This window comes from Eptesicus fuscus, chromosome 6, assembly GCF_027574615.1.
Source record: "Eptesicus fuscus isolate TK198812 chromosome 6, DD_ASM_mEF_20220401, whole genome shotgun sequence".
NCBI lineage: Eukaryota > Metazoa > Chordata > Mammalia > Chiroptera > Vespertilionidae > Eptesicus > Eptesicus fuscus.
The window spans coordinates 84,031,128-84,056,361 of NC_072478.1; the positions used below are offsets into that span (position 1 = coordinate 84,031,128).

At 43.1% G+C, this 25,234-nt stretch overlaps 2 protein-coding genes across 6 annotated transcripts in view; one reads left to right on the forward strand and one right to left on the reverse strand.

Annotated features, from left to right (window-relative positions):
• Window positions 1-18,269, reverse strand: part of GRXCR2 (glutaredoxin and cysteine rich domain containing 2) — a 118,423-nt gene extending 100,154 nt beyond the window's left edge. The window contains exon 1 of the mRNA XM_054718012.1: window positions 18,247-18,269. The gene's annotated coding sequence lies outside the window, so the exon portion shown is untranslated. The remainder of the gene's footprint in view (window positions 1-18,246) is intronic.
• The window catches only part of SH3RF2 (SH3 domain containing ring finger 2), a 119,201-nt gene that overhangs the window by 49,578 nt on the left and 44,389 nt on the right, over window positions 1-25,234 (forward strand). For all 5 annotated transcript variants that reach the window (XM_028146184.2, XM_054718010.1, XM_054718009.1 and 2 more), the window contains exons 3-5: window positions 1,759-2,028; window positions 5,714-5,809; window positions 12,272-12,595. In XM_028146184.2, the coding sequence (XP_028001985.1) occupies window positions 1,759-2,028; window positions 5,714-5,809; window positions 12,272-12,595 (690 nt within the window). The remainder of the gene's footprint in view (window positions 1-1,758; window positions 2,029-5,713; window positions 5,810-12,271; window positions 12,596-25,234) is intronic.

Genomic DNA, 25,234 nt, shown 5'->3' on the forward strand with positions numbered 1-25,234 from the left:
GTTAGAAAACACAGCTAAGCACTTAGGGAAATAATTTTTTTAGTATTCAAAAATCTCACCACTTAGAAATAACCCCTCTTAAAATGTTGGTGGATAGCCATCTAGCATTTAGCATTTTCCCCAGGTAAAAAATGATATATATGTATTTATAATAAATGTTTAGTCTACAGAACTGTTTTAACCTCTTCTATTATACTTAACAGTATATTCTGAGTAACTCAATGCTATTAATTATAGATCAGCATCATCAATTTTAATAACTGTAGGGTATTCCATTGTATGGGTGCATCATAATTTATTCAGTCCATTCCATTTATCCTCGGCCCTGTAAACCTCCTAGTACACACATCTTTGCTCGCTGGTTTGCTGAGGATGAGCTGTGTCCCTGTGGTTTCCTACCCCTTTGGATTCCTCTTCCTGTACCCGGGGACCAGCAGGAAAGCATACTCTACCATCCATCAGCAAGATGCTGCTGCTTCAGTTCTGGCTCTACCCCTAACCTCTCGAAGTGCCTTTTCAAATGAACATTGCAGACCAGAAGGCCCTTGAAGAACAGAATGAATGTTTTCTTACACCCCCTTACAAAAGCAAGGCTGCCCCCAGGAGAGAGGATTGTTCGCCCCAGTGCTGACAAAGCACAAAGTAAAGCACAATCCCAGGTGACACTGACGGGCTTTCCCCTAAACCTAAGTGATGAGAACTTTCAGTTTGTCAACTGGCTTCCAGGAGACCAGAGTGAAGTTATTTCTGTGTGAAGAAACCGTTTCGATTAGGAAAAAAAGAAAGGCATTTGACTGAAATAATGATTTAGACAGACAACAGATTTAACAAATGATGATTCTCTAGGTAAATTTTAAATATTGATGATTGATTTCTGACTAATGATGTGTCAGTTGCACTTCCTAGAGATGCAAACACTGGTGAGGTTTACAGCTTCCAGAGAAGGCTGAAGACAAGTTCCGCTGCATCACCCCCATGTAACACTTTCTGTCTTCGGGGTTTTTCAGCCCAGTTTTCTTCCCATCGATACTGAGGGATATGTAGAACTGATATCATCAGCCCTCCATTATAGGTGATGATAATAAGGGAGATCATTTATTGAGCACATACTATGTATAAAGCCATAAGCTAAAACTATTATGAATATCACTTATTCCTCACAACTCCCTAATGAGATAGGTGTCCTACTATTACCTCATTTTATAAATGAATGTGGTTTAAGAAAGAGTAAATAGCTTGAGCATGGTCACACAAGGGAAAAGAGGTGGAGCCAGAATTCACAGTCCATGTCCAGGCCCCCGGAGTCGCTGACTCACTCAAGTGCATGTAGCTGTGGAGTTAAATCCAAAACCCTGTCCCTACATAGTGGTTAAGAACAGGAGCTCTAAACTCAGGTGGCCCGAGTTCAGATCCCATATCTGCCATTTCCCAACTGTGTCACCCCAGGCAAGTTATTCAACCACTCTGCGCCTCAGTCACCCTACTTAGAAATGGGCATGATTAGAGTGTCCATCTCAAAGATATGGTCCACAGGTCATCTAATTCTACTATATACTAGTAATTCTACATACAATTCACCACCTAATTCTACTCATTCATAACAACCTACTTTGTGGTAAACATTGCATTCAGTGTTTACAGATCCACAAGATGATCTGCATTTAGCACTTAGTACATTGGGAGGGTTCAGTAGTTAATTATTAATATGATTCATTCTGTTCCTCCAGCCTCTAAGCCAAGTACATGTTTTATTGGCAGGTGCCTCGAGCAAAGGCCTTATGCAACTACCGAGGGCAGAATCCCGGTGACCTGAGGTTTAATAAGGGAGATGTCATCCTCCTTCGGAGACAGCTGGACGAGAACTGGTACCAGGGGGAGATCAATGGAGTCAGTGGGTTCTTCCCGGCCAGCTCTGTGGAGGTCATCAAGCAGCTGCCCCAGCCACCCCCACTTTGCCGGGCCCTCTACAACTTCGACCTACGAAATAAGGACAAGAGTGACAACCAGGACTGCCTGACCTTCCTCAAGGTAAGATTCTGGGCAGCCACCAATGTCACTAGTGACCATGGAGAGACTGTGCAGAACCTGGAGTTGTTTGCTTAATATTGGTTTATATTTTTAAATTATATTAAGTGTGTATATCTATGTATATATGTATGTATACACACATATGTGCTTGTATAAGCAATGTGTGTGTATAATTCAAACTACATAGACATGAAGTCACTAGAGAAATCTATTAATATCAGTTATATAGAAATCCTTAAGCCTTTTCTATTGCAATTATGAGAATAAGCATTTACACATTCATTCATTCATTCTACAATCACTTTGAGCACCTATTTTTTTTCACTTTTTAAAAATATATATTTTTACTGATTTCAGAGAGAAGAAGGGGGAGGGAGATAGAAACATCAATGACAAGAATCATGGATTGGCTGCCTCCTGCACGCCCCCTACTGGGGATCCAGCTCACAATCCCAGCATGTGAGCACCTATTCTTTGCAGGCACTGGGGATACAGCATGAACAAGTCCCAGTCCCTGACCTCAGACAGAGTAGTGGGAGGAACAGACATGTGGACAGAAAATTACAAATACAATTTGATAGCATGCTTGCAAAACTACAGTTCTTACCTCTTTATCATGTATCTCTAAGGCTATTCTTACCAACCAAGTTCTCATCACCTAATTCTTCTCATTTACAACAATCTATTTTGTTGGAAACGTTACATTCAAGACACTCCAAACACACACCATAGCATAATTATACCTTTAAACATAACAAACCTCTTATAAGCCCTGGCCATTTGACTCAGTGGATAAAGCGTCGGCCTGTGGACCAAAGGGTCTCGGGTTCCATTCTGGTCAAGGGCACATGCCTGGGTCACAGGCTCGATTCCCACTAGGGGGCGTGCAGGAGGTGGCCGATCCATGATTCTTTCTTATCGATGATGTTTCTATCTGTCTTCCTCCCTCTCCCTTCCTCTCTGAAACCTATAAAAATATATATATATTTTTAAAGTATGTGTCTATCATTAAAAAAAAAAACTCTTACAAGATATACTTTCCAAGGACATTAATCACCCTAAAAATGTTTTGCCTGCATTCTTCTACTAAAGTCAAAATTACTTTAATTCTCTGTGTTCAGTATTCATTATTCCTTCAACATTCAAATTTCCTCATAGAAACCATAGTTGGGATGGTTTTTATTCTTTGCTGCTTATGATAAATCACATACAAGAAGTGGCACTGTCACACTGGCTCGGGAAAGGTCTGTTTTGTAGGACATTTTTATTCCACCACTGCCAGAGACGAGATTTACTTCCGATTCCCTCCTACTAGATAACCTCACTGCCCTCCACATTTTGAAATACTGATCATTCTTGTCTTGGCACCTCCAAGTGAGTCCCCTAAGGAAGGTCATTCTGTAGCCCAAACTGCACAGGCCATATTTCAACTGCAGTCAGAGGAAGGACAGTTCAATTCCACAGGCCTTTACTCAGGGTTCACTCTGTGCCAGGCATTAGACACTGCGCTCTGGGGACGCAGCTGGAGGAAGACATAGGCAGGGAGCATCCTCTGTTTGGGGTTTTTGGGCATTTGTTTTTGCCCCTCTCTGGGACACTTAATCTACCAGCTCATTCATTCAGTAGGCCCATCCATGTGCCAAACTGTCCACTGAGAACAAAGTGATGAGTCACTGTTCCTACCATCACAGACCCAGCAGACTAGTGAAGAAACAGACACATAAATGGTAAATTATGACAAGGAACCAAAAGAGAAAAATTTGATTCATTCTGGAAGGGTGTGGGAGGCTGAAACTGCACTAGGAAATCGCATGTTCTTTCTGAACTCAGTATATCCAAATTAAACATGAACTCAGCATGATCTTTCCCTAGTGCTTTCTATCTCATTAAATTGTACAATTTTTTCACACATTCATTTATTCATGCATGCATTCATTCAAGAAATATTTCCCCCCTGGCCAGTGCCGCTCAGTGGTTAGTGTTAAGCCACACACCAAAGGGTCACAGGTTCAATTCCTGGTCAAGGACACGTGCCTGCCTGGGTTGCAGGTTTGATCTCCTGCCCTGGTCAGGGCATGTTCAGGAGACAACCAATCGATGTCTCTCTCATATCAATGTTTCTCTCTCTCCCCTTCCCTCCCATCACCTTCCACTCAAAAATCAATAGAAAAAATATATCCTCTGGTGAGGATTAACAAAAAACAACAAGGAAATATTTATTGGATGACTCCTAAAGGGAGGCCACTGTATTAGGTTCTGGGGACATGGAAATGAACAAAACAGACCCAGGCCCTGCACACATAGAGTTTATGTTCTGATGGGGTAGATAAGCATTAAAGAAATGCTAACCTCTAAATATGTAATTGCAAAGTGTAATAAGGACAGAAAAGTTAAGAAAAGATATAATGCAGTAAATTAACTTAGATATAGTTTCATTTAAATTACCCAGGGGCATGGGTCAGAAGGTCAAAGAGATCAGCGTGTGACTATTCAAGTGTAGATTGATGAACAGGTATGGATGTGGAAAGATGTCCCTGATATGGCATTAAGTAAAAAATCAATGTGTCCTACATTTGTATGAAGTGCAAAAAGAGGCAGAATGAATAGGCGTGCTAGGAGTCAGAAGAGTGGTTACCTCTTGCTAGGTGATAGGAAGGGTACAAAGGAATCTTCTAGATACTGGCCATGTTTATAACACTCTGGATGGTGTTCCATGGATATAGTTAATGTAAAAACTCATCAAGCTTTACATATAAAATTTATGTACTTTATTATATTAATTTGTGTATGTTTTTGGAACAGATTTTAAGACTTAGTATGCTTTTTAAGGTATATTTTTATTGACTTCAGAGAGGAAGGGAGAGGGAGAGGGAGATAGAAACATCAATGATGAGAGAGAATCATTGATCAGCTGCCTCCCTCATGCCCCTACTGAGGATCGAGCCCATAACCTGGGCATGTGCCCCAGCAGGGAATCAAACCATGATCTCCTGGTTCACAGGTCGACGTTCAACCTCTGAGCTACACAGGCTGGCCTAAAAATTAGTATGTTTATATGTACATGTATATATGTGTTCTCTTCATAGAAAAGAATCTGGAAAAAAAGGTGTTAACTAAGGTACTAACAGTGGTCATACCTATATTGTGATAGAATTTTTTTCTTTGTTTTGCTTATCTATATTTTCAGATGTTTCTACGTATAACCTTTTATAATAAGAAAGTCTACATATGAACTTTTATAGTAAGAAAAAATTGAGTTAAAAGTCACTTTACATTTGATACATTGAATACTGATAGGTTCTGAAAAGTCTTCAAAATCAGAATGAAATTCATTCTTCCTTTTGTTAAGATCGTCTGTCTCCCTATGGCTTTCATCTTGATTTCCTCATCAGATTAATTTAAATGAAAAGGCCAGGTTCTGCTGGTGATTTAAAATCAGAAACATTTCTAAGTTTTCCTATTGGAGTCCACTGATCCTCCAAATTATTTCTATTCCTCTGTGGCTTGGTGATCCAAATCCGGCCCTTTATGGAAAAAGATCATCTAGCAGGAAAATTTTGTAAACAAATCATGAAAGAACTCCATGTCTTGTACCTCACACCATCTGGGGCTCCAAGCTGATGTCCACTGAGAGCTTTCACCACCTGAAAACAAGACGCTGACCGTGAGACGTTTTCTCTTTCAGGATGATATCATCACTGTGATCAGCCGAGTGGATGAGAACTGGGCAGAAGGGAAGTTAGGAGACAAAATCGGCATCTTCCCAATCTTGTTTGTTGAGGTATGTGAGCAGCAAGTATACATCTGATTAAGCTTACCAGAAAGATGCATGTAGCACAGTGATTCCTGAGAGCAATTTCCATTTGATCTGAGGCGTATACAGAACTAACTACAGTCTCTAAGAAAAGATGCCAGATGATAATATCCAGTTCTGGCAAGAGTAAGGGGCAATGGGCCTTTTTATTCTGCTGATAGGAATGTAAATTGGTGTCATCTCTCATATTCAAACTCTAACTCATATCAAGAATGTTAAAAATGTACATCTCCTTTGAATCAGCAATTTCACATCAGAGAGTTTATGATAAGATAATATTAAAATAAGTATGCAGAGATATATGTATAAAATATGCAAAAGTGTTCACCATAGTATTGTGTATAATAGTAAAAAAAACAGAAATAATCTAAAAATGTAATAATCTAAAAAGAAACAATTAGAATTTTGTTTAAAAATAATGGTGATGAAAATATATACTTATTAAAAATAATATTAGAGAAGCATATTAAGTATCATGGAGTACTTAGAATTATGGGGAGATGTTTATGATTTATTGTTAAGTAAAATAAAGTTTAATGGGTATAGTGTTCTGGAGATCAATTTCACAACCATATACTTACACTACTGAACTGTATGTACACTTAGAAATGATTCATCTGATAAATTTGATGTTAAGTTTCCTGCCAATAAAAAGAAACAAATTGAACTATATAAAACTAGCTTTACAAATATATGTGTATATATTAATGGATAAAGAACTAAAAGGAAATGTACCATAATATCACCAAATGGTGAGATTCTAGATTATTTCAATTTTTTTCTGCTGGCTTGTATTTTGTAAATCTTCTGAAATGAGTGCATATTACTTGTTTGTAAAGAGGAAAGAACACAAGCTAGGATATTTACCTAATATAACTTGGAGTCTCAGCCTCACCTGAGCTTGAAGCAGGTCATTGCAAATTTAAAGGAGAAGATCCATTAATTAACTGCATTTATTGGATGCTTACCCAGCATAAAGCAGTAAAAGTGCCCTGGCCGGTATGCTCAGTGGTTAGAATGTTGGCCCTTGTACCGAAGGGTTGCAAGTTTGATCCCTGGCCCCAATTGGAGTGAGTGTGGGAGGCAACCAATCGATGTGTCTCTCTCACATCAATGTTTCTCTCTCTCTCTCTCTCTCTCCCCCCTCCCTTCCCTCCCTCCCTTCTCTCTTCTGCTCTGTCTAAAAATCAATGGATCAGATGCTCAAACCTCAGAGGGAAGGTAGGGGAGGGTGGGGGTAAGGGGGAGAGATCAACCAAAGGACTTGTATGCATGCATATAAGCATAACCAATGAACACAGACACCAGCGGGGTGAGGGCATGAAAGTGGGGGGGTGGGGGGTTGGGGGCATAAGAACACATATGTAATACCTTAATCAATAAAATAAAAAAGATCCTCAGGTGAGGATTAACCAAAAATAAAATAAAATAAAGTAAAATACAGCAGTAAAAGTCAGCAGTGGGGAGCTATGAAAGTAAGGCACGCTCCCTGACTTCTAGGAGAGTGGGATAAAGACAGAACAGAGGCATAACTGGAGAGAAGAACCAATTCTTTCATTCATAAGAGTCAAAGCAGGTTCTGAAGTAAATGGTGTGTCCAGAATACTGCACAGGTCTCAGGGTTCTCTGCACCCCCTCTGCTGTGTCAGTGTTGAAGGGATGAAAAGTGGAAAGGAGGGATGGAAGAAGGGTCCAGACAGGCTGGGCTTCTATCTCTAATAAAGTCTCATTCCCAACGCTTTTTCCCCTGCTGAGGCCCCTACCAGGTACACCCACCCAATTATTCTCCCTACTTGTTTAAATTTCACTCATTTTACAAGACTCAGCTAGAAACCCACTTTCTCCATAAAATTTCAGCAACTAGTTGAACACTTATTTATCTCTTCTTTGAACACTAATGGATATATTGCTTGTACTTCACAGGCCAGCCTAAGACAGAACAAGTCCTCCATTTAAAAAAAAATTGCATAACAAGTGAGTGAATGGGAAAGAATTCAGGAGGTTGTCAGAGTAACCGGAAAGAAAAAAAAAACTAGAGAACAAACCTTTCAGTGTGACTCCATCCTCTAATATTCAATCATTCAACTAATTTTTCACTGAGTGCCTGTTATATCAGGTCCTGTGCGAAGTTCTAAAGATACAAGACAGACATGGGTCCCTACTTTCAGAATGTAAAGTCAGACATTAATCAAGCAATTATAAGTGTGATGAATGACTCAAAGAGTAAAGTAGAGGGAACTTTGTGGGGAGGGAGAATATGATGTGCAACTTATCTGGGTTGGGTTCAGCAAATGCCTCCTAAGCCAAGATCTGACAGATGAAGAGAAGTTATGTAGGTAAGCACGGAGGGAAGAGGGTTCTAGGGCATGGAAGTAACATTTGCAAAAGTCCTGCAGGATGAGGAAGTGTGTTATATCCAATGGACCAAAAGAATACTAGAGCTGGAGCTTAGAGAGTGTCCAAAAAAAATGAAGCCAGGGAAATAAATGGGAGACAGGTTCAAAGAGCTTTGTAAACCATTAATGAGGATGGGCTATGATAATAAACAGCTCCAAATTTTCAGCTTAACAAAGAAAAAGTTCTTTCTCACCCACATTATATGCTCTGCTCACATGTCATGCAGGAACCCAGACTAATAGGCTGGGCTGTCTTATAGTGGCACCATCTGGATCACATGGACTTCCTAGTTTTCGTGGCAGCAGAAGAGTGAGGAAGAGTGAGTTATATATCAGCAATGCCCCAGCTTTAGAAGTGACTCTTGTCACTCCCACTCATAGTCCACTGTCCTGAACCAGTCACATAGCCCTGCCTGTCTTTAAGCCAGCTCCAAGTACAGGGGAGCACATAGATATTTGGTGAGTACTGTTGTCTCTGCCAGATCATCAAAGTCTGGACTTGATCCAGAAGTCAATAGAAGCTATTGAAAAATCTTTAGAGGGACAATGATTCCACAAGACTTGGGTTTCTAAAAGACTGCTCTGGCCCGGCCAGTGTGGCTCAGTGGTTGAGTGTCAACCTATGAACCAGGAGGTCACAGTTTGATTCCCTGTCAGGGCACATGCCTGGGTTGTGGGCTTGATCCCCATTGGGGGTCATGCAGGAGGCAGCCGATCAATGATTCTCTCTGATCATTGATGTTTCTCTCTTCCTCTCCTTTCCTCTCTGAAATCAATATATATTTTAAGACAGCTTTGGCTGCAGTGGTAAAAATCATTTAAAGAGCGGGGGGGGGGGGGGGATAGAAAGAGCAGTTAGGAGCTACTGCATGGCTCAGTTTGAAGGTGACTATAGTTCTGACCAATAGATTGGAACAAGTGGTAGATTCCAGGACCTTTTGGAAGGTAGATCCACTGGATTAGGAGGTTGACAGAAGTAAGGAGCAGGGGAAAGGAAGTGGTTAAGGATCATGCCCCCTTTCTGATTTGTGTGCCTAGGTTGGTGGTGGAGCTATTTGCTTGGTCAAGCAGCGTTTGCTGAAGAGGAACAGTTATGTTGATTGGGAGACAGTGGTTGAGATTCTAGGGACAGAGGTGAGCTACAACTAACGTCTAGCTGTACACATAGGCAGTGCTGAAGTTTTTGCAGATGCGAGCTCGCATGGTCCCCTGCATTATCTCAAGAAGCTTCTTCATAGCTGGGGCTGGGGGAGAGGCACCAATGATCAGATATTTCCCACTTCTGATACCCTTCCCCGCCCCCCAAAGAAACTTCTACATTTAATGATTATTCATTTGGATACTCTCCCACCACTTCACCTCTAAAATTGGTGATTACAAGAATCCTCAAGATTGTCATCAAGCTAGCCATGGCTTCCTTTGTTCTAATTGCTAGGAGGGGAGTAAGATAATCAAGTGGTTGCTCTGCTCTGGGAACCTGGTTCTCAAAAATGGCTTGAAACCTACATTGAGCTTTCTAAAGCAGCCCTTAGATTCTGACTTCCGTCGTTTCATTAAGACTAGCACTTGCTGAGGACTCTTTAAGTAAGTTCTGCATTTCCAGTGCCACACAAAGCAGTTGGAAGGAAGGAACGCTTTCTTATGAGAGTGACATGAGGTGTGTGTTTTTTGTTGTTGTTGTTCTTGTTTTTTGCATAAACAGGATTTTTCTTGTTAATGTAGCATTGGATTTATTGAGTTGCACCTGGATAAAATGGTGGCAAAACAAATACTGAGCTCACACCCATTCTTGTCAGAACTTCTCCAACAGGGCCCGCCTGGGTTATGTGAATCTTGCTCAGCTCAATGAACCTCAAGGATGTTGTTTCAAATGAGTGGATGCAAATTTAGGAGATGTGCAGTCCTTCCCCAGCTGGGCCATTAATCACATTGGCAGAGAACAGGGCAAACCAAGAGTCACAGAGGCCCTTTCTCAGTGCTGCTGATGGTGTTGCTCATCTGGGGACAGAACAATTAGGTGGAAGCAGGAAAACATTAACTTCATTGTAGCTGTGAATGACCCTGAAGAAGTTTACTCATTCAACTCAAAGAGTGTATATTGTCCTCTTTCTGGATGAACAATGGAGGGATAGGTGCTCTAGGGAATGAAGGACATTGTCCCTAATCCAGAAGGCTGTCAGAACTTGCCTAAACAGTTTCAGTAAATTCCTAAATGTTTTTTACTAAATGGTCTCCCTCCTTCTAGACTGAAATAATACCTTTTTATGGATTTATTTTTATTTACACACAATAAAATTTACTCTTTTTGGTGTCCAGTTCTACATGTTTAGGTAAATGTATTCAGAATAACCACACCATCATCAAGATATAGAGTAGTTTCAACGCTCCCAAAAATAGGAGGTGATGCTGCCCCTTTGTAGTCAGCTCCTTCCCTGATTCCCACACCCTGGCAAACACTGCTCTGTTTTCTGTTCCTATAGTTTTCTTTTCCCAGAACGTCATAGAAATGGAATCAAACAGAATGTGGCCTTTTGAGTCTGGCTTCTTTCACTTAGCACAATGCATTTGAGATTCATCCATGGAGTTTGCATGTAGCAAGTAGTTCATCCCTTTTCGTTACTGAATCATATTCCATTGGACGGATGTGCCAGCGTTAGTTTATTCATCCACCAGTTGAAAAACATTGTGGTTGTTTCCCTTGGTTGGCAACTGTGATTAAAGCTGCTACAAACATTTGCATATCATTTTTAGAGTGAGCATAAGTTTTCATTTCTCTCCGGTAATTATCTAGGAGTGGGATTGCTGGGTTGGATGCTAAGTGTGTGTTTAACTTTGTAAGAAACTCTCAAAGTATAGCAGGAACTTCCAAACGCATAAATCAGATCATGTCACTCCTTTACCTAAATTCTTTCAAAGGCTTCCTTACACGTAAAACAAACAGGAAGCTTCCCAGGCCCTTTGAGATCCAGCCCCTGCCTGTCTCTGTGGTCTCCTCCACCACCTGCTTCTCACTTGCTCTGTTCCAGCCTTCTCTCTTTCTTTCTTGTCTTGTTCTCAAACAGGCTGAGCTTGCCACCACCCTCCCACCACACCTCCCTCTTCCTCCTCCCTCCCACGCCCCCCTACCACCTTTTCAAGACCTTTCTGCTAATTTATAATCCCTCTGGCCTGGCCTGTTCCTACCCCTGTCTTCACATGGCTGGTTCGTTCTTGCCATCTGTGTCTCAGCTTAAATGTCCCCTTGTCAGCAGGTTTTCCTGGATCCCCCAATCTAAAGGAGCCACCTCCCGCAGTCACTATCACAGCAGAACATTATTACTATCAGACATTTTCTCATTTGCTTGTTTCAATCTGGCTTTGCCATTTGTAAGTCACCCATTCTGGGCCTCAGCTTTCTTATCTTTAAAGTGGACACTATAATACTTCCTCCCCTACTTGATTATTTCTTTCACAATATTACAAGCTTCTTGAGCCATAAACTACATCTGCTTTAAACTTTTCTCTCTTGATTATTTTAATCACCTGCACATTCTCACTGAAAAGTTCTTAAGTGGGCATATTCTCTTTTACCTCTATAGTTGAATTCCTAAATTATAATGAGACGGACCAGATGTAGTTTCTTTCAGAGGGCAACTGGTGACAGTCATAATGATGCATATTTAAGTACTTGTTCTGGAAAATTTTATTCACACAGACCACCATTTTGTCAGTGAATTTCAGGTTGCTGGAGGAAATGAATTCATGCGGGCCCTTGGTGGGCAGGGTACTCAAAATGTAATGCAGTCAGTGGTTGTGCTAGAACTAGTTGGTACTAGACTGCAAGAGCTCGTTGTTATATTTTCAGGAATTTTGCTAGCCAGCTGTTGAACCATTGGTAGATATTTACACCACAGAAATTGGTAGACTCTACAAATCAGGGATGGCAAGTGAGGTGTTGGCATCTGAACTGGCTTCAGACTTGCCTGGGTAAGACTTAGTTGCTCATATTAGACCAGGAAGACTAACTTCTCACCAAACCTTTTTGTCTTCTCAGCCAAACCTCACCGCAAGACACCTGCTAGAGAAGAACAAAGGCCGCCAGCCGTCCCGCACAAAAAGCCTGTCCCTGGTGTCCTCCTCCTCCAGAGGCAAAGCCACCAACACGCCCAGCCTCCGAAGGGGCCCTGGGTCCCGGAGGAAGGGGCCCGGGCAGCTCTCCATCACGACAGCCTTGAACACCCTCAACAGGATGGTCCATTCTCCCTCAGGGCGCCATATGGTGGAGATCAGCACCCCAGTGCTTATCAGCTCTAGCAACCCCTCTGTGATCAGCCAGCACATGGAGAAAGCAGATGTTCTTCCCAGTTCTTTGGGACAGGTAGGAAACAGACCCCTGGGATAAGGGCACCTTGGGGTTGGTCAAGTGATTCAGACCATGTCACAAGCAAAATTGGATGTTTAGTACCTGCTAAGCACCCATAATGCATAATAATAAGCGCCATCTGTTTTGTGTGTCAGAGTTGTGACCTATCTCATCCTTGAAACAGCCTGTGAATTAGGTATGATTAGTGTTATCCCCACTTTACAGGTGAGAAGACCGAGGCTTAGAGGAGTTTAATGATTTGTCAAATTCTCACAGATGCTTTGCTTTACCATGCTAAGAACCTTGACATGATCCCTTTCCCCTAGAGAACTTCCCTTCAAGGAGAAAAGGGCACCCATTTTTCAGAGGGCGTCCTGACATCACAATTTGAAATTTACTGGCCCATCCTCCAGCAAGGTACTGGGCATCATGTGGAAAAGAAGAAAAAGAATTTACGAGTAATTGGGTGTTTGGGGGGCTGGCTACATGATTTGCAGGGCCCAGTGAAAAATGCTAATGCAGCTCCCTTGCACGGAAATGATTAAGAATTTCAAGATGGCAACAGCAGAGTATTAAACAAGTGGAGGGCCCTTCTGAGCACTGAGCCTTGTGTGACTACACATGTTCCGCACCCCTGAAGCCAGGCCTGGGTGTTTTCATATGGAGCATCTAATGAGATACGGTATGTAAGGTGCTTAGCACAATGCCGGGCACATACTAAGCACCCAATAAGCATTGGCTCTTAATACTGTTCTTAAGAAGCCTGGTCACTGAGTTGCCAGCTGAAGGGGAAGAAACCAGGGCGACTGTGGCACTCCAGAGCAGAAGTACTTCTAACAGCATGTGGCTCTTCAGGTTGAAGGGTACTTTAGCACATGAAGGACTGGAGGTATGAGGCAACGTAATTAAGAACTGCATGTTGGGTATTCTGCTGAAAACACTCTTTGGAACCATGCAGGTGGCAACTTGAGAGGACAAACCTCAACTTGCATGATGCATTTTTTAAAGCTGTAAATCTTGTTTTTAAACATGAATCTCTACCTTGGGATTAAATGGCTTAATTGGACTCTAATCCCTTTTTAACAAGACAGGGAGGAGGAGAAAGTCAAGGACTACTGAAAGACCTGTGTGCTGGTCTACAAGGAAAACAATCACCTTTTATAACACTTCACATCTTACACCACTGTCTGGATCACCAAGAGGCTGGCTGTCCCTGTAACTCTGTCCACCACCTGAACACACACACACACACACACACACACACACACACACACACACCTCCATATACACTCTCCTTCAACTAAAAAAACATAAGGTTCCCATTCTACACACACATTCCACACACATTGTTACAAGTACATACATGCTTTGTGCCCAAAGTTCTTCTCCCTCCAATACACACACACACACACACACACACACACACACATGCACACGCACACGCACAAATGGGGGCCTGTTGACTCACAATTAAGCCGAAGAGTGACAAATTTTCCTGAAACTATTCTTTATATATAGACAGATATATAAAGTACAGCCCACATTCAGTGGATTCAGCTAGCTGATTCAGCTGTAAGTTGGCTTCTCAAAAGATTTAGCCAAATCACTTTCCATGTGTCATTTTAATTCTTCTTCCTGCTCATTTACCTCATCTACAGAGAGGCTGGACAGGAGTGGAGAATCCTAATGGAATTCAAAACAAGTATTTCTTCCTAGTTTTCACAAACAGTCAGAATTCCAAAACGTGGCATATGCATATACTATTCCCAGGGAACCACTGAACAGTATTAATAGTTAGTTTGGTTTTTATTCAGAAGGCTGTGGATTATAAGTATTCCTACATTTTTGCCCAGGTGTTATCATGAACAAAGGTTTGTGGAATAAATAAATGCTGTTCCTCCAGGAATTTATTTTTGATGCATTTGCCCGTCACGATCCTCTGCATACCCCAAAGCCCTGTATGCCTACCATTTCTTCATGGCAGCTCTGCCTTCCCCTCCCCGGCAGAATTAATCTCGCTCCCCTGTGGCCACAGTGCATGGCTCACACTCTGGTTCTTTGTACTATAAATACCATGTATAATCTTACCACCTTGCTCACTAGATTGAAAACTTAAGGGCAAGGATGGTGTTTTATTCATTTACGTTGCTGTTGACTTTCCGAAGCCCCAGTAAAGGTTTCCAATAACATATTTTGCCTCAAGAATCAAAAACCAAAGCAGCAGCCTATGACTTAATTAAACAATTACCAATCCCTTTCCTCTCTTATAATTATCCAGAAAATGAGAGCTAAGACAGAGAGGAAAAGGCTGCCGAAGTCAGTGCAAGGAATACAATTCCCTGCCCCTCCCCTCCTCTGCCCCTCCTCTGTCCCATTCCAGGATGCTAATGACAAGTCCCAGCATCTCCCCTGGGCTCCTGGGAGGATGAGCTGGCATGCACCTTGGGGAATTCTGAGGTCTATACAGCTGACTCCTTTCGATCCTATATTTGAAATATTCTGAATAAAGTGATTTCTTTATTCACTTTATTCGAGTTCAAGGAGCTTGAACCATTAAGCCCAGATCCTGTCCCAGAGTGTCCCTTTGCCTTCATTTTTCAGAGGAGTCCCCCAACCCAATTTTACAGTACTCAAGAGCACCATGAGAGATGGTTTCTACTTAGTATTAAGATAATTTTTTCCCCTTGGACACACTCGCAGTCTAATTTATGGTTAAGATGTTTAGCTAATCCTCCTTCTAAGGTAATTTACAAAAAATAAATTTATACCAAGAAGTGGGATTATTAGATCATATGGTAACTCTATAGTTAACTGTTTCAGGAACTGCCAACTCGTTTCCAAAGTGATTGCACCATGTTGCATTCCTGTCAGCAGTGTGTGAGGGTTCCAGTTTCTCCACATCTTCACCAACATTTATTACCTGCCTTTTTATGATAGGCATCCTAGTGGGTATGAAGTGGTATCCACTGTGGTTTTGGTTTTCATTTCCTTGAGGGCAGTGACGTTAAGGAGCTATTCCTGTGTTTATTGGACAGGTGTTCTTTGGAGAACTGTCTATTAATATCCTTCGCCCATTTCTTAGTTGGGTTAGTTACCTTCTTCTTCTTGAGTCGTAAGTGCTCTTCATGCGTTCTAGCTGCAAATCTCTAATCAGATACATAATGTGAAAATTTCCTCTCAGTCTGTGGATTGCCTTTTCACTTTCTTGGTGGTGTCCTTTGAAGCCCAAAATGTTTTAACTACGATGATGTCCAATTTACCTACTCTTTTGTTGTTGTTGTTGTTGCTTGTGTTTCCTGTAAGAGTTTTATAGTTCTAACACATTTAGTTGTATGATGCAGATGGAGTTAATTTTTGCATATGTCATGAGGTAGGGGGTCCACATACCTTCATTTCTAGGTAAAAGAATGCCTCTCGTTTTGCATTAAAATTGTTTCAGATCCAGGTGTTGTCAGCCTTCTCCATCCATTATAAGGCTCCCTCCCCATCAGCATTTCACCTAATGATTTGAGGTTTTATTCATGAACATATTTCATTTGGGATTGAAAATGGTGACATTCTAAATCTGTCATTCTTCCTGCAATTCTTCTATGAGATTGACTACTACTTTTTGAGAGCTGATTATGTGTAAGATGCTATCCTGTGAGTTTTACCTAAATTATTTCATAATGATCTCAAAGCATGCACATCATAGGCCCTCATCACATACTGGGTAACCAAAGTTCATGCCTCAACCACTATATTCTCTCTCTCTCTCTCTCTCCTCTCTCTCTCTCTCTCGCTCGCTCTCGCTCTCGCTCTCTCTCTCTCTCTCTCATTCTCCCTCTTGTTTGCTCCTGGGCGTTCCCAGAGCTCAGAGACCGGGCTCATTTCTCACCACCTTCTCGCCTGCCATGTTTGACATCACTGAACTGCTACCCATTTTTCCACCGGCCACTGCCAGCTGGGCTAATCTTTCCCTGCCTGCCTGTGCCAGTCTCCTTGTTTACATCCTTATCACTGCCCTCAGGCTGGCCTTGGCGTCCTGGCCCCTTTGGCCAAGTGTTCACTCTCCCGCCCCTCCTGAGGTCTGGTTCCCACAGCTGGGCTCCGGCCAGGAGAAAAGGCTGGGGTTTGTCCAGCCTGGAGAAGAAAGGGCTTCAGGGTTCATGCGGGGATGGGCAATGGCTTTATTTTTCCAAACTTGGGTTTATATACTGGTTTTGTGTTCTGGTGTCCAGAAGAGAAAGGGGGCATAAACCACAACATGGAGGATTTCATGAGGCGCAAGGAGAAATCTCTCCTAGCACATAGATTCTTAGAAACCAATTACTGCAAGTGCTGAAGGAGCCTATAGGATACCATTCTGGTTGGGTTTTGCTTTGCTTTTTGCTTTTCCCCATAGAGAACGGCAGCTTAGTATAAATAAAAGGCTTTGCGTCAGGCAAAGCTTCTTGCCATGGTTTTGCCGCCTAATTACTGACATTGAGCCTCGGTGTTCTCATCTGCCACATGAGTAGGTCCTTCTGTGCAGGGCCTTTGCAAGGGTGAGCCACGACCCAGGAAGCAGCCATCGCTCGGACCTCCCTTCCTCCAAGCAGAGCCTTCGGAGTGTTTCATCATGAGTGTGACTGAAGGGAATCCCTGACTTAGGGCAGGGAATGAGCCTAGCATCTTCCAAAATCTAGAGGACCCTTCCTATCTGAATCCCCTAAGGTGTATTTTTCACAAACTACTAGCAGATATGAAGGTTATCTTGTCTCATTTTATATGGAAAAAAAAACTGACATGAAAAGCTATTTCCATAACAGACTCAAGGTCTTCCCCCAAAAAATAAATGAACTAGTTACAATTTCAGATAGAACTAAATGTCCCTATGTCATGTAATGCCTCACCCTGGAGCCACGTAGTCCCAGTCGCAATAGCCATTATTAGCACAAGACTGGAGCCATCACCACCTGAGGTTCCATCAAGTCGCAGGTTAGGCCTAGAGAATCTGATCCGCCTCCCACCCGCTAACTGCATTACGCCTCTCCAGGCCCCCGTTGCCTGGTTTTCCAGGTGGAATGATAAATTGAGCTGGCAGAGTATCCTGCTGCTTAATTTGTTAACAGCACACTCTGAAGATAGAGAACAGCAGGAAGAGCCATTCCTATTATTTGGTTAATCCTGGTCATTGTAGGGATGCCTCCTTCTGCTCAAGCACACATTCCCACAAGGGACCTGTTTCCTTTGTCTACTGCCAAGCTCCCTCAGCCCCAGCAGGTGTCGGAGTTCTCTGAGGCAGAGAGCTTTTCAGCAGAGTTTCTCAGCACAGGCAGTATAGTGAGAAAATATGAGATTTGGGGTCGGCCAACTCTGAGATGGAACTCTCCCCCTTGCTGAGCCTCTTGCTGAGCAGTAAGTATGACATTGGGCATGTTACATCATCTCTCTGGGCCTCAGTTTTCCATCTGTAAAATGGAGCTGATGATGACAATTACTTTAACTTCATAAGACTGCTGTGAGGATAAAACAAGGCAAAGCTCGGACATGAGATCATAGCCAGGGTTTGGCAGTAGTAAGTAGCTCAATAGCCGTTCACTCTGTCATTAATGTTGGGCCAAATCAGAAAGCTGTAACTATCCCCGGCCCCACCGCCCCAGGGCTGGCATGTGCAAACAGGCCTTGCTGAGAATGACATTCACCTGCCCCTCACTTCAGATGGATGATGTGTGGGAGCCTGCCTTTCAGTCCAAGGCTTCCAAGATAGGCAGTGAATTCTGGAAGGAAGAAAGGAGGGAGGCTTTTAGCTTGTATCTAGGGGGCCTCGGGGCACCTGCTCTTACTCAGCTAGACCCTGAGCTGTAATCCCCAGGGGAACCCATGGGAGGGAAGCCAAGAATAAGCGCAGGAGAAAGGGCTTTGGACAAAGGAGGAGGCAAGGCCCTCTGTCCACCATGTTCTGCACCTTTCTGCTTTTTCTGTGAGCCCCTCCTCACCTGGAATGGTGGGTGGGTCCTGGCTGCCCAAGTCCCTCAGTGAAGCTGCCAACAAAGGATTGCTGGGTGTCCCTGTGCACCAGGCACAGGTGAGACAGTGCACAAGACACACATGCTCCCTACGCTCATGGGCCATCCAGGCCAGCAGGGAAGACTAATATTAAACAACGTGTTATAAATACTTGAGGAGAAGATTATGAGTGTGCAGAGAGCTGTGAGGTTTAAGGACGGGGAATGGAGTCTGGGAGGGAGGGCCCACCTCGTCTGAGAGGTCAGGGCAGCCTGTCTGGAGGAAGTGGTCTTCAGATGGAGACCTGACGGATAATAGAAATCAGCCAGGTGACGAAGGAAGTGAGTGAGGCCCTGCATGCACCTCTCCTCAGCCCCAGTTCCCTTTGTTCCAAAGTCACACCAGAAAACGCCAGTCCTCCTGGTGCCTGTGACGCCTGCTGTGCCCGCTCCCAGCCCTGCCCAAGCTCCTGGGGTCCTCTGGGGCACAGCCTTTCTGATTTCTGGTGACCGAAGCAGATTCGGTAATTAGCCCTGCTGTTCAGCGTGCTTCCTTGATTCAGCATTTCTCCAAAGAGAGGTTAGGCTTTACATCATCATTTTGCCCAATTAATCCTGGCAGGTGAGCTGCTCCGGAGACCCAGCCCTGCCCGGGTGAGAGAGGAAGCGGCCCAGACTGAACCTCAAACACTTTAGCTCAGACTTTATAGCTCTGGGAGCCAGAAGCAGGAGTAATTGATATCCAAGGCCACTGGGGCCTGCAAAACTCTCTCTCACAGAATTCAGCAAGAAGGAAAAACAAGAGAAGCAAAATAAACGAGAAGGGCAGGAAAAGAGGTGTGTACAGGGCAGCAGTTGGGGACTAGGAGGGTAGTGTAGAGAAACATGGGGGCAAGGACATTCCTTAATGGCACAGGGAACATGGCCCTGTGGCTCAACCTTGCAAGGCCTCAGTTTCCTCATCTTAAAATGGGGCAACTGCATCTGGACAGGCACAGAATCCAAGATGCAACGATTCTCTGTCATCCTAGCTGGCGCTATACTGGGCTAGGGATGTACCTGGGTTTATTCAGCAAATAAGCTACTGTGTGTGCCATACGCCTTCTTAGGGCATGAGCTGAACAAGTCTTCTCCACCGGCTTTCTCCACGGGGGCTTCTACAGAGGGCACAAAACGGGCATGTTCTTAACAGATTGTTCCCGTGGAACACGGGCCCCTAGCACAGCCCTTCATTAATGCTTCAGGAATTTTATTTTGGGTGAGTAACAATGTTCTTCAAGAAGAAAAGGAAAGAGAAGTTTTTAAGGAAATGGGCCAGTTTTTTTCATAGGAAAAGAATGTTTATCGTAGATCAAAGCACAGGCTTCGGGAGATACAATATCCAGCCTTCTCCTTCTCTTCCCACTCCAAACAATCAAGCCCTGGTGGGAAATTGCACAACGAGATGCATAACAAAACCTGCTCACATATGCAAAGAATATTGCAAACACCGGTGTGTCTGTTTCCAGACACTTAGCTAGGGAAGGCATGCTTTCTCATGGCTGAGACGGGCGGTGGGGGCGTGGGGGGGAGCGTGTCAGCTCTGAGGACACAGAAGAGGGCAGAGTCAGAAACTCGAACAAAGCATTCCCACTCCTTGGGCTCAGCTGAAAAGGCCGCACTGAGCTCTTGCACCTTTATCTGCTGCCTTGGCCTTGGCCGCTGCCTTCCTGGGCCTGTTTGCAAGTACCATGCGCCTACCACGTGCCCGTCTTCCATTCATTCAACAATGATTTACTGAGTCCCTACAAATATTTACTAACTGACCCTTTAAGGATAGAGTACCTGGTGCCCCCTGGTCCCTCCAGGGTTAATCCCAGCTGAGCCTGACATGGAGGAACGTTTAGGAACAGTTAGCTGAATGTGTGAGTGAAGAAGCGAGTAAACCCCAGTGAATGTAGGTGTAAGTGTACATGCGTCAATAAACATAAACAACAGGCTGAATAATGTGTGAGTTAAGTAATTGAAAGGTTTGATGAACGAAAGAAGACATAAATGAGTATGAATGAGGGAATTCTTATAAGGGTGAGGAATAAAGAAATAAGAACGTATGTGATCGACAGAGTGGGGTCTCTACAAATGTCACATAACAGGGATAAAGGGCGTCACTGCCATGCTCTGCTAACCTCATCATTTTGCCTTGCTTGCTCATGTCCTGCCAGCCGTGGGGATTTTGAGCTTAATCAATGCCCTCCCTTGCTGAGGGTGTGCCCATGCGTTCAGGCTTTAGCATCTGGGGCTTCTGTCAGAAGGACAAAAACACCTGTGCCCTGGGCTGGATGCCAGGCAGCCCTGCCTCTGAGACTGGCCTCCCATATATGGAAAAAGCGTGCCTTCAGCTGATGTCCTCAGCCCCATGCCGTCCTTGCGCTATAGGTGCATAGCACCTATTTCTAAAGCTGAGTGCCCCACAAAGGCATCTTTCCAGGTGCAAGGGGTGGGGAATAGGTCGGTTTTGGCCATGAAGTTTGTGGCCAAGGTCATCCTAGTGAGAATCAACAACATCCTATCTACCACAGGTCACATCCTATCTACCGCAGGTCACTCCAGCTACTCTGTTTCCTTGCTTTCAGGTTTGTGTGTGATTGTTGTTTTGCCTGCTCACTAGGATATAAGCTCCATGAGGACAGAGCCAGGCACATGGAAATCTCAATAAATATTTGTTAAAAATGAGTGAAACATAGTCTGGAAAACAAGTCATGAAAACCAACTGCTTGAACTAGCTTCCAAGACATGATTCCCTCCCCCAACGGTGGGCCTGACCTGACTCAGCCACCAGACCCCACATTTCCCCTCCTGGGAGCTCGGAGGATTCGATGAGGCTATCTTCAAGGTCCTTTCCAGCTCTCTCCTTCTAGGGTTCTAAAGCCAAGGGAAGGGGCTTCAAGTTTTTCAAGATTCATACAGTGAACCCGAACCTGAGTCCGTGGGTATTTCACGGAGACAGCCATTTAACCTGGCCTGTGCCAGGGTGAAGTGATGCTGGGCGTGGTGACATTTCTGTTCTGACTAACGGCCACCTGAGCATCATGTGTGACTATGCAAATGCTGCCATACCTCTCCCTCAGGCTTTGCCAAACCTTGCTCAGAGTCAACGCCCACCCTGCTGCCTACGCCTTAGGAAAGCCAAAAAAGTGTGCCATAACACCCCCATGATGGAAATGACTGGGAAGTAAATCCCTTCTCAGACATCTCTGCAGGGTTCCCAGAAACTGGGCAAACTCCTCCTGACTAAGTCCAGCACATGAGCTAGAGAGGGCCTGTCTGAGGGGTCCAGCCCTCAGGGACTCCTGTAAAACCCATCCAACTCTGTCTGCTCATCCATGCTTCTTAGTTCAGGAAATAACCGTCAGTCGCCCTCTCTCCACCATAACAAGCTGCTTTCTAAGGATGTAGGTCCTGTGGTCTCTATCAGAGATGGGTAGAACATGGGAATTTCTAGAGGTTCAGAGACTGCTCCTCTTTGGGGTGCTCCTGTCTGGAAACTGTGAGGGAAGGACCCCAGATTAGGATGGATAGCAGGTTTCTCACACCACCTGCACTGTCCCAGTGAGCAGTGGCCTTTGTCACCAATCCCCAGGACCTCGCCAGGTGCCAGGACCTAGCAGATGTGCAACAAGCATCTTCTCTGAATAAATGCCATGAGGGACCCACAGCAGACTTAACAGGAACTTTGCTTGTTTAAATGTTATGGTCTTTAATGAAGCGTGGTGAGAGGATTTAATTATCATTGTGGCCAAGCAGTTACTTCTCCGAGTGGACTGTTATGGTGAGGCGGACAAGGGTTATAATTAAGGTTTTGGTGTTGCAAAAACCACTAATAAGCCTCACCCCTTCAGACTGCTTTGGTGCTAAAATCCTGCCTCGAAGGCAGCAGGCCTTTGGGCTCAGGAAAGCATGAGGTAGAAAACAGAACAGGGGTGACAGGGCTGAGGACACTCTACCCACCAACCCAAGGACCCAAGGTTTTGCAGGAAGCAGGATTTTGTCATTGTGGTTTGAGGAGAAGGTTGCATTTTCAGCCTTTTTCCCAAAAAGCCAGTGCCAGCCCTCACCCTTCCTTCACTGGAAGCTTCAGGGTGCATGAGAATATCCCTGTCCAGTGTTAGGAAAGAGATTCCTGAATACATGTCTCCCACACATAGGGTCAACCACCCATCACGGGCCCTACCCAAAGGGAATCTGCCTCGTCTCCTCACCCATCTGCCTTGTATGTCTCCCACCTCACAGCAGTAACAATGGTGACTGTTTACTGGTACTTCATAGAGGCAGACATCGTGCAAAGTACTTTGCATGCATGTTCAGATTGAATTCTCACAAAAATCCTATGAGGTAGCTACTATTACTGCCCCCTTTTATAGATGAGGACACTAAAGCTCAGAGGAATTAAGTCTGAGACTCACACAGCCAGTAGGTTTCAGTGTCAAAACTCAAACCCAGTTCAGATGGCCCCCAACGTCCATTCTGTTAGCAATGGCTGCAGAGAGTCTCAAGGAGGTACAGAAATCCACCTCATCAGTGAGTGTCCCCATGGGGTTCTCAAAGGACCTGAACTGACAGTATGGGGACCCACGCTGGCTAGGGTTTTCCAAGCCTCTATGCGGATGTTCCAAGCACCACCTTTTCTCCCCAACAGAGGCCAAAAGGCAAATAAATAAATCAGGAATCTGTGTTCAGCAAACAGGGTTTATAAAAAAGAAACATTTTATATCTGGTAAATAGGTCTTGACAGCCTTTCAGAATAGTATTATACCATTAAAGAAATTGAATCAGTAATATAAGATCTTCCCACACAGAAAACCCCAGATCCAGACAGTTACACAGGTGAGTTTTTTCACACTTCCAGGAAGGGGATACTTTCACTCTTTACAAGCGCTTCCAAAGAATGGGGGGGGAAAAGAAAACATTCCCCAATTTATTCATGAGGCTAAAGTATTATTAATATCAAAACCAGGAAAACAGTAACATAAGAAAAATTTGAGTTCTACCTCACTCGTAAACAGCTGCAAAAAACCTTCTGTGTCTATTGGCAAACCAAACCCAGGAATATATGGAAATAAAATACATTAAGTTGGTGTTTTCCCAAGAAAAGTTGGTTTAATATTACAAAATTGATTGGTGTAATGTATTATATTAATAGATTAAAGGAGAAAAACCAAGTGATCTTTTCAATAGATACAGAAAAATGATAAAATTCTATAGCCATTCATTATATTTCTTAAAAGCTTAGCAAACTAGAAATAAGAGAGAACTTCCTTAACGCAATAAATGAAATCTATATAAAATCGACAGCAAACATCATACTTAATGATGAAATGTTGGAGTCATTACCTTTAAGATTAACAAAAAGAACAGAATGCCTGTGTGTTTCTGCCCAACACTGTCCCTCCCGGAGTGCCTGGCCAGTACTGTAGAGCAGGCAAAATAAATAAAAGGTCAAGTATTTGAAAGAAAGAAACATAGCTGCCATTATTTGCAGATGATATTATTCTCTCAATAAGGAACTCAAAAGAACTAGAAAAGTGTATTAGGAATAACTATGAGCTTAGCATGGCTACTGGACACAAATCAATACAGGAAAGCGAATTGTATAATAATTAGAAAAATATTTTTTAAAATACCATTTACAACAGCAACTAAGTTCTTTAAGTCCCTTAAAATAAATTCAGCAAAAGACATGTAAGTCTTTTATGGAGAACATTTGCAAAACCTTGTTTAACGACATTTTAAAAAACCTAAAATACATGAAGAATTATGTCATGCTCTTGGATTGGAAGACTTACTATTTTAAAGATATTGATTCTCCCCAAATTTATCTATAAAATCAAATACCAGTGGGTTGTTTGTTTGTAAGTCAAAAGGTGCTTCAAAATTTTAAATGGAAGATCAAAAAGCCAACAGCCAAGATATTTCTAAAGAAGAAGATTATGGAATTTGGCTGGGGTGAGGAGTGGGATCTGCCCTATCAGATATCAGGTTTTATTTATAAAGATATAGTATTAAGAGGGCATGGATTTAGCATATGGCTTCTATTAAACCAATGGAACATACTGGAGAACCCAGAAATAGACACAGCCTGGAAACTTGATTCATGACAGAGTGAGCTTTGCAGATCAGAAGGAAGGATGAACTATGGTGCTGGGCTAACTGTGTATCCATGTGCAAAAAAGATGAAATTGGATTCCCCTTGTCAAAAATCAATGCTAGCTGCATCAAACACTTAAATGTGAAAGGCAAAACTATAAAGCTTTTAGAAGACAGTGTAGAAGTACATCTTTATGACCTTGAGATAAAAAAAATTATGTTCAAGATTCCTGCAAGGGAATATATTGTAAATTTTACTGTTAAAAAGAACTTCTGTTCATCAAAGGACACCACATAGTAAAAATACAAGCGACAAATAATTCATATTCAAAATATTAGAACTAAAAAAATTAGATTCCATAACTTAATAAGAAAATAATAAATAACCCAGGAGAAGGGAAAAATAGACAAAGAACATGAATAGGCATTTCATATAAGAAACAGGGAGCCAAATCTATGATGAAGAAGATTTGACTTTGGGTGGTGGGCACACTATGCAATATACAGATGATGTATCATAGAATTATACACTTGAAACCTTTATAATTTTATTAACCAAAGT